The following is a 9,589-nucleotide window of genomic DNA, read 5'->3' on the forward strand; positions in this document are numbered from 1 at the left end:
TGTCTTCTGACCTTTGGTGTAGAGCTTAGATAGAGTTATTACCTTAGCACCAGGTCCGGATCTATGAAGTTCAGATTCCTCCAGGTGGGTGTTGCTTGGATCTGACTGATGCGCTCCACTACTTTCTGCTGCAGGTGTTAGAGTTGAACCCTTTGTGTCTCTCTGGCAAGATGTTCTGCTCCTGAATCAGCTGGGTTGGGCTTGCCTCTAGTCTCTTTGCAGGGAGTTCTGCTGAAGGGTTCCTCGCTGGGCCTGCACTCTGGGTCGAATGAAGATCCACGGGCCCTGGGTGGTCTCACTCACATGCTGGGCCTGGGCTGTGGGTCTGTTCAGCATCCAGCAGCCCTGGGCAGTCTCTCTCACTCCCTGGGCCTGCGCTCTGGGTCTATTCAGGATACAGAGGGCCCTGGGTCATCTCACTCACTCACCGGGCCTGCGCTCCTGGGTCTATTCTTAAGGTCTACTTAGAAGTGAGTGACTCAGGAAGGAACCCACTGCAACTTGCAGAATGCCAGAATGCCATGTCTTTCTCTCTCTCTAAGTGTCTGTCTCTGTCTATCTCTATCTCTGTCTCTCTCTCTGTTTCTCTGTCTCTGTCTCCATTTCTCTATGTCTCTGTGTCTGTCTGTCTCTCTCTGTGTCTCTGTCTCTGTCTCTATCTCCATCTCTCTATGTTTCTGTGTCTGTCTGTCTCTGTCTCTGTCTCTCTGTATCTGTCTGTCTGTCTCTGTCTCTATCTCTCTCACTGTGTCTCTGTCTGTCTGTCTCTCTTTCTTTCCCAACAGCACATTGCATATTTAGAGACATTTGCTTTCACTGAGGAGCTAATTTCTTATTCCTTTTTGGCATTTGCCTTTTCTCATTCTACTTAGTAGACATGATTTATGGTGTATTAACGCTTTACTCATGCTAAATTTCATTGTAAGGGTGTTTTCTGTGGTTTTGGAGTTCCTTTAGTCAATTAGACTTTACTGCTGTTTTCTGCTCTATTTGTAGGTCAAGGGCATACTTTGGTGGGGGAGAAAAGAAAAAGATTGAAAAAGACAGAAAGAAAAATATGAACAAACAAATAAAAAAAAAAAGACAGGCAAGCTGACAGATAAAGTCCATTCTTACAATAGAGCCTCTATGATTGGAATAAGCCAATTATAGAATTAATTCCTTAAGTAGTCAATGAGTGTTTCTACCTAGCATTTTAAGAATGGCTTTTTAAAATTTGGAGGTACGGAAAAGATGGTAGAAAGATTTAGAAGCACATACCTTGTATTCTAGCAGGATTTAAGACACAGTGTGTCAGGAAAGAGGGTAGAGCGGGGCTTCTAGTGAATTTTGCATATTCACTTCTTTTTTTTGTGTGTATTTTTAGGGAAGGGTCTACAGGGTGTTCAGGGTCTTACTACTAGATTGGACTCATAGTGAATCTCCTTTTTACAGTCTCCCAAGTGCTGGGATTACAGGTGTGTGCCACCATGCCCACTCAGTGCACCCCAGGGTTGGGGCCAGCATGGCAGGCCTGGAGATTGAACCCCCAGCCCCTGAGCCTGCTTGCAGGTGCTTTATTTCACTGAGCCATTTGGCTGGCCCTTCCACGTCTTTTTGGATCCACATTTTTCTTTCTTTTTTTCTTTCACATTTTAGTTCCTGTTCTGAGTTTTTGTCCTTGAGAGCTTTGCTTTTATCTGGAGCTCACAGTGCGCTCTAAGGTGTTTCCTTATATAGGAAGTGCATTTGCAGTTTAGTAGAGAATTTCTCATACTTGTAGCTGTGATGAGGCCACCACCTATTGTAGCAACAGACACAAAACTAGTTGCCTGCCACAGGTCCAAACCCTCCTCTGGAAACAGAAAGGCAACACAAATATATACATACTCTTATTAAAAAAAAAAAAGCAAGGAAATCCAATTTGTAGAATGCAAGGAGCTGTTATTGTTTTTATGCATGCTAGGCCCTGCCATCATTCTGTGTTCCTTGTAGCATTCTCAAGTACAGAGTAACTGAGAACCACAAAAGTTCAGTAGCTGCCGGAGCCACTTTTGGCTGCTCTTGCAAAATATCAGAGACTGGGTTGCTTAAATAAGGTTTATTTCTTTTGGTTCTGGAGGTAGGCAAGTCCAAAATCAAGATGCCTTATTTTAGGGTCTGCTGAGGGCTGGCTTCCTAGTTTGCCCTTAGCATCCTTTTTCATTACATACTTCCTTGGAGCTAACTGTGGAGGGGCTTTGTCCTTTGTCCCTTGTCTCTTTTTAAGGCCACTAGTCCATTTGCTGGAGTCTGAGAGTGAAAGTGTTATCTCAGAGGGTCCCAGAAGAGCAGGTACAGCTGCCTGGCCAACAGTGCCAGTCAAGGAGATGAGTAGTGGTGAAGGCAAGAGAAGCTTTAATCAGAGGGTCATTCTAGGAAGGCAGAGGTGTTGAGGAGCCAACAGGAACTTGGAGGGCTTTCAGAAAAGGGAAGCAAAGGGGAAGGGTTGGAAGGTTGCAAGACAAAGGAGTTTGAATAACTGGTTGGGCAAGTAAACCTGGTCGAGCTGTGGTCTGTTTGATTTATATCTCAAAACCAGCTCTGCTAGATTCTGGGGAGGCCATCGCACGTGAGGGAGCCCTGAGGCTCCCTTGTGTAGGGAATACTGATTGCCACTAGGGAAATCTCATGGTAGGGTGACCTGCAGAGCTCAGCTTTGCATGGTGGGGAGTTATGGCCCCTCCTCATAAAGGTTTGTATGGATCAGGCTGTTCATGGAAGGAAAGGTGAATGCAGGACAGAATGGCTCAGGAGGCAAAAAGAAGTTAATAGCAGATGGACTGAGAGAAAGCCGAATGGAGTTAGTTAGATCAGGGCCTGTATCCTCCTTCCATCCCATTGATGAGGGCACCACCGTGTGACTTACTGCCTTCCAAAGGCCTCTTCTCCACACCTCCTCACGAGGGGTTAGACGTGCATTTGTGCATTTCGTGAGAGTGCACACATTCAGCTCATAGCCATGGTTCGCCCAAGGTTACATATCAGCAAAGGCTGAAGCTGCGTTGCATAGTTGGGTTGGTAGAAGCCCCAGTCTCATGCACTTGCCATTGTAGTTCATTTCTTTATTCACACTGTGTATGCTGAACACTTAATGTGGCCCAGGCCTTTACTTAGAGGACGCTGTAGTGAACCTCACAGGCCTGTTCCGAGCCCACGAGGGAGGGCTGCATCGGGCCCATCAATTCTCATCAATATCTTTATGTGGATTTGGTGCTCATATCATTTTAAGAAAAAAATTACAATATTTATGAGACTTTTTTTCAAGCTTAAATTAAAATTAATTTAATAGTTTTTCCTTTGTTATAAATTATTAAATAGTCGGGCATGCTTAAATATTTTTAAATGCATATTTCAAGTTTCCAGGGATAGGAAATCATTTCAAACAGCATAATAATTACAGAAAGAGATACATGAACACATACTTTAGAACACATACTTGTTATTCATGGTGATGCAATTCAGCTCCTTAAATTTCACTGTATTATTCAACTCAGAATTATATGCAATTCTGAAATAAGAAAGAGGTATCCATTTTTCTTTTTTTTTTATCTTTTTTTTTTTTTTTCCTGGCACTGGGGATTGAACTCAGCACCTTATGCTTGCCAGGCAAATGCTTATTCTACTGAGCTATCTCCCCAGCCCCTGTATCCATTTCTTCTCCAAGTTCCCTTAGCCTTTATGCTTCTTTCCTGTTTTGTCACATCTTTGGGAAGTCAGTGTGACTTAGAACTTTGCCCCTTCCCATGATTATTTCTTTTGTTGTTGTTGTTGTTATTATTATTATTATTATTATTATTATTATTATTTTGTCAGAACTGGGGATTGAACTCAGGCCCTTACACTTGCCAGGAAAGCACTTATTCTACTGAGCCATCTCCCAGGCCCCTATTATTATTTTAATGCTGGATTTTACTGAAGTTCTTATTTTTGCTTATTTTTAAGCATTTTTTGCATTGTTAATAATTAAGTTTCAGGTTAACACTGTGGCTGCTCTTTTCATCTTGTGTTTGAATTATTGTTCTAATTTTTTTCTGTAAGGGCTAATTTCGATGCCTGTATTTTTGTCATTCTAATGCAAATAACTTATTAGGTAGAATACCTCCATGTTGCTTAGTATTTGGAATAAGTTCTGTCTTGGTGTATGGAACAGGTTTTTGCCAACCCAGAAGACGCTGCAGGCTTTGGCAAAGAGGATGCAAAGAAGTATATTCGAACAGATGAGAGTGTGGAGCGCGTTCGAAGGTAAACCGCTGTCTGTGGAAATTACTTACTTTGCTTTTGGCCAGGGATTTCAGTAAAGAGGCTGGGTTTTGGAGAAGAAGGAAAAAAGTTAATTGCCTTACCTGCTCCACATGAGAATTACAGAAAGTTAGCGATCTACAAGTCTCCAAGTATCGCTACAATTATACTTGTTGCCAAGTTTCAATGTTGTTTTGCTTTTCTCTGGGCCTCCTTGGTTAGTAAGTACACTCTGTATAGGAATAAAGCAACAGTGACTATAGGCAGAGAATAAAAGAAGATTTTTATACTTCTGTTATCTTTCTCCAGAGGTAAGACTGTAGAAGAACTTGGTGTTTTGCAAAAGATTCAAAATATGAAAGTTGACCATGGTTAGAGAGATAGGGAAATCTCTCTGTCTCTGTTTCTTTTTTTGTAGATACTATATAGTTAATACTCTGGGAATTTACTGGACAAAGAAAATCAGTGTACAAAGATTCAGCATTCTGTCAGTACAGTTAATATACTTTTAAAAAACTATCTTAAATTATAGTTCTGGAGGTCTTCTTCTTAATACTTGTCATAAAATCATACAGTGTACAAACAATTTTGAATGCGCTTTCGCTGCCAATCCATTAGTACTCTTTTTCTAACAGGAAATATCAAAGTTACATCTCATCTTCTCATTTATTATCTTCTAATGCTAACTTAAACTGTGGTACAGTTCTGGATAGTGAAATCAAGGCTAAGAGAGAAACAGTTCATTTCTGTAACTGAGTCGTCAGCCAAACTCTCCAAGGAAGTCTGTGGCTCCTTCCAGCCTTCACGCAGATTCCCTTATAGAACCAGGTAACTGGCTGCAGGATTAGCTTCACCCAGGAGTTCATGCCTGGGTGCATGTTTTTGGAGCCTAATTTTGTTATGTTCAATGTAATGTAGCTCTTCCCTCTGTTCCCTCTGTAACTCAAGTGAAAAGCGGTGGGTAAAAATGGACCTGGCTGAGTTTACAGAGTTTACATTGTGGCCACACAGACCTCTCGGTAGACCACACCCCTCCACACCCTCTGAGGAATTTGCTCTGTGCCTTTTGCATCTCAAGTAGTGTTCATTCTTAAAGCTTTTGGGGGGCTCTTCTCTTACCTACTCTACTGCGTTTTCAGCCCTAGGATTAAATTTACTTCTTACTTATGCAAAGTAGGTGTAACCCCAAGCTCTTTATCAAGCAAGGTTTTTTTTTTTTTCCCATATCTAAGAATGTATCTGTGTTCAATACTTAGAACCAATTGTTAATGTCTGGTTCTACTTTGTTGTCTAATTCCCCAGGCCTCCTCTGTAAGTCTGCCAGCCTGGAAAATGGGTTGTGCAGAAAATATGGGTCTAGAAATAGTTTCAGGGCCGGCAAGATAGCTCAAGCACAGGGATCAGAGTCCTATCCTCAATACTGCATGCATGCCAGCCCCTCCCCCTGGGCGTGCTGAGCCAGCAGCCAAGTCTGGGAGTGGTGGCACATGCCTTTAATCCCAGCGCTGGGGAGGCTGAAAACAGGAGGATCACTATGAGTCTGAGCTGTGTAGTGAGACCCTGTACCAAATACATGACAAAATAAAATCAAATAAAAATAAATAAAATAGATTCAGAACAAAGAATCCATGTGAAAATCTCAAACAGTATCTGAGGAAAGGGTAGCCCGGTTATGATGGGAAAGAATACAAATTAGAAAAGATCAGTAAAGCTTTGGAGACTTTAAACAACCTAAAGCGTTACTGTATCTATTCCTCCTTTCCCTTTGAGAGCAGCCAGCCAAGTGCATTATGCTAAGCATGGCCCTCTTCAGTTCTCAGAAAATTGCTGGGGACTGGAAAGTGATAGCAGTTACATCCTCAGTTGCTTTGGTGAGATAGACAAATACAGGTAACTTAGCAATGAAAGTGTAGCTAAAGGCATTTGGGAGAATTGGGCTTCTCTCTCATATCCTTTCTAGGCGCCTCTTATCCCAGCTCCATTCCAATGGGATTGTACCTCTAAAAGCGAAAGCCATAATCTTCAATCAGTCCTCTAGTGGGGTCGCAGGTACATTGTAGTAAGAACAATTGACCTTAGTTGTCAAAGGGCTGTGCCAAGGGCTGCAGCGCCTTGTGAGCAGCGCCCCCTGGTGACCAAATAGTGGGCTCTCGGGGTGGCGAGTGGGAATGTCTCCTAGCAGTTCAAGGTGTCGTTTCCAGGAGTAATTTTTCAGAATTTACTGGTCGCATCAAAAAAGTTCCTCACAACCACACGTTTTTGAGATAATTTTCCGAAAAATAATTCTGTGATCTTTCTTTTCCATTTTTAATGCAAACTGTCTTCCTTTCTATATCATAATTAAGTGGCAGGGACCACAAATAAAGTGAAAGGGCAACAACGGAGCTACAAATAAAGTGAAAGGTGTGCTTTGAAGAATGCTATATTGGAAAAAAAAAAGGATATTTATAATAAGGAACAATTAAAAGCTCAAAGAAATATGTGTTGAAATATGAAGATGTGTGACGTGGACTCAATTATTCGAGTTCTGGGCAGACAAAGGTCAATGATGGTTAGAAAGTACTTTACGTATTTATTTAATCACTTTTCATTTTGGTCCAAGAACTGAAGACCTAAGTATTGAATTGAAGAACAAAGCGTTTATCACAGGGCTCTTGTGTATTATGTCACAGCTTCTTCTGGGATGCTATTAAAGGACTCCATTGTTTTGGGGGTTAAAATGTTCCCTATGAAAGTCAGGCCCAGGTGCACATGGTACCTAACTAGGGAGATGTGGGAAGCCACGGGGCGCTAGGTTGTACAGGATGGGAGATACACACATACATTTCCAGGAGTACTTAGGAACGTTTCATAAAGGAAGAACTTAAATGTGATTTAGAGGCGGAAGAAGAGGATACAAAAGTATCAATTCTAGAAAATCTCTTTGTGGGGTTTTGGGGTACACGGCCGTGAGCTGAAGTTAGGGCTTTGGCTGAGACAAGGGAGAAGTGTTGAGCTCCCTCAGTAGTTGGCCAGCTCTTGACAATTCTTAACTACTCAATTTTGGTTGCAGCAGAGGCCGGGGTCTTAGCGATTCTGATTTGAAAAATGAAGCGTGACAGTGGCGCCATGAGCACAGGACTTCGAGGAGGGCTGCCCCAGGGCAGGCTGTGCCAAGGGAGAAAGGAAAGTGGCAGTGAGAACCCAGAGAGAAGGCAGACCTCATTGAAAGCAGACGCTCAGGAGGGCTGGCCAAATAGCTCAGTGGATTAAAGTGCCTGCAATCAGGTGCAGGGGCCAGAGATTTGATCCCCAGGCCTGCTGTGCTGGCCCTGCCCCCAGTTCCCACCGAGAGGGCAATTGAGACTGGGCATGGTGGGGCCCACCTGTAATCCCAGCTCTTGGGAGGCTATAAACAGGCAGATCACTACTAGTAGTGAGACCCTGAACACCCTATAGACCCTTCCCTAAAATACAAATAAAATAAAATAAAAATAAAAAAAGCAGTCGCTGAGCAATCTTCTGGACCCTGGATGTTGGCAGCTGAGGCCAAGATGAGGGAGGCTTTCACTATGGAGGATATCTGTCATTTAGATAGAGGACATTAAGTAGAAGTGAGATTGGGAGTGATGGCGAATGCTCCCAGGGGGAGCTGCACAAGTGCACGTCTGGGGCATAGCTTGGCACACACTTTGTGGGTGTGTGGAGGCCAGGCCTTTCTCCAAGCCCTCTACAAGAGGGGTTCAGTGAGGGGACCTTGTGTGGGCTGAGCAAAGAGAAGGAGAACTGAAGAGAAAGAAATAATAGAAAGAGCTTGGGAGACAGCTCAGCGGCATAAGTGCCTGCCTGGCACGCACAAGGTCCCGAGTTCAATCCCCAGTGCTGCAAAAAATAAAGTAAAAAAATAAAAAGAAAAATAGAGAGAGGGAAGCTGGAAAAAGGGAATATTCCAGTAAGATCAGAGTGCTGCCTATTCTTGAGTTTCTTCTCTCGACTCTCACATTCCATTATAGTACCACCAGTGACTTCTTCCCTGCTTTAATATGCATCTTATTCCCCAATCAATTGGCCTAGAAGCAGACCTTGCTTCCCACGTTATCTTTTACAGTTTCTTCCTCAACTTTAAAGTTCCTGTCCTTGTAGCATCTTATAAAGAAGAGCATCAGCAAGCCCCAATTAGAGGAGACAACATCTCTGGTCTTTTAGGCGGATTCAAGGGATGCAAAGAAATGCTCGTAGCATTACTGATAAGCAGGTTCCTCTTGAATAGAAAATGATGTTCCTGTCCTTGCTTGCCTATCTCTGCATCACTTTGAGGAGGCCTTGGCTGTTTCATGACGGGGAACGAACGCGCTGTATTCTGTCTTTGCTTTTATTCAGGGACAGGTCGTTAGGGAAAGGCCTTCAAACAATGAACTTATGTAGGCTACTGTTGCTGCTTCCCAGCGTCCTGTTGTGAGCACCTCTGGGAGGCGGTGTCAGAGATCTCAGAGCAGCAAGGAGAGGAGATGGTGACCTTCGCTGAGCAGCCAGCAGACAATCACAATGGTGTCTTGTGTTTGTTTTTTTTTTTTTTTTTTTTTTTGCATTTATACGAGATGTTGCGGCGTGACTGGAGTTCAGACGTGTGCTCTTCCGATCTTTTTTTTTTTTGGTGGAACTGGAGATTGAACTCGGACCCTTGCGCTTGCCAGGGAAGTGCTTATTCTACTGAGCCATCTCCCCGGCCCCTTTTTTTCTTGTTTTTTTTTTTTTTTTTTTGTTTGTTTGTATTTTTGTTTTGTTTTCGAACTCTGTGTTACTTAATATAAAATTGAAGGGAGCAATGCAACAGGAATAGTTTTCATTCCAAAATGTGCATCAGGTGCTGACAAACTATTAAAATCTCTATTTCTAGTTGAGATCCTAAAGCAGTTTTAAATACTGTGAACTTAAAGAGACATCATATTTTTAAAGTATGCACTTTGAAAAAATGTCAAGACAATGGTAGATGTGCCTTTTATTCACAACCCTAGCCAAGAAAGCTCAGGGTGCCGTGCCTCAAATCTATGGCTAAAGACAACTTTTCTTCTAGTGATTGTGTAAAGATAAAATTAAATACACTTCTCTCTTACCAACTTCTATGTATACTTTTTTTTGTATCATTGATAAATATGATTTGGCGTTAGAATGACTAAACTTTACCTATATTCAGAAGGCTAGCCATGCGTTCTGTACTTTGAAAGTTTGAAGTATGAGGCTCTTGATATTTACTTGGTAAATTAATTTTAGCAGACTAGTTTGAATGAGTAGACAGGGATTTGAGAAGTGACTTTTTTTTTTTTTTTTTTTTTTTTTTTTTTTTTTTTTT

General features: G+C 42.3%; 1 protein-coding gene across 1 annotated transcript in view; it reads left to right on the plus strand.

The window, feature by feature from the left end:
- Nucleotides 1–9,589, plus strand: part of Mgst1 (microsomal glutathione S-transferase 1) — a 24,422-nt gene that overhangs the window by 10,723 nt on the left and 4,110 nt on the right. The window contains exon 3 of the mRNA XM_023709470.1: nucleotides 4,172–4,263. Within this exon, the coding sequence (XP_023565238.1) occupies nucleotides 4,172–4,263 (92 nt within the window). The remainder of the gene's footprint in view (nucleotides 1–4,171; nucleotides 4,264–9,589) is intronic.

The sequence above is a fragment of the Octodon degus genome, unplaced genomic scaffold (genome assembly GCF_000260255.1).
Source record: "Octodon degus isolate 3935 unplaced genomic scaffold, OctDeg1.0 scaffold00012, whole genome shotgun sequence".
Classification (NCBI taxonomy): Eukaryota; Metazoa; Chordata; class Mammalia; order Rodentia; family Octodontidae; genus Octodon; species Octodon degus.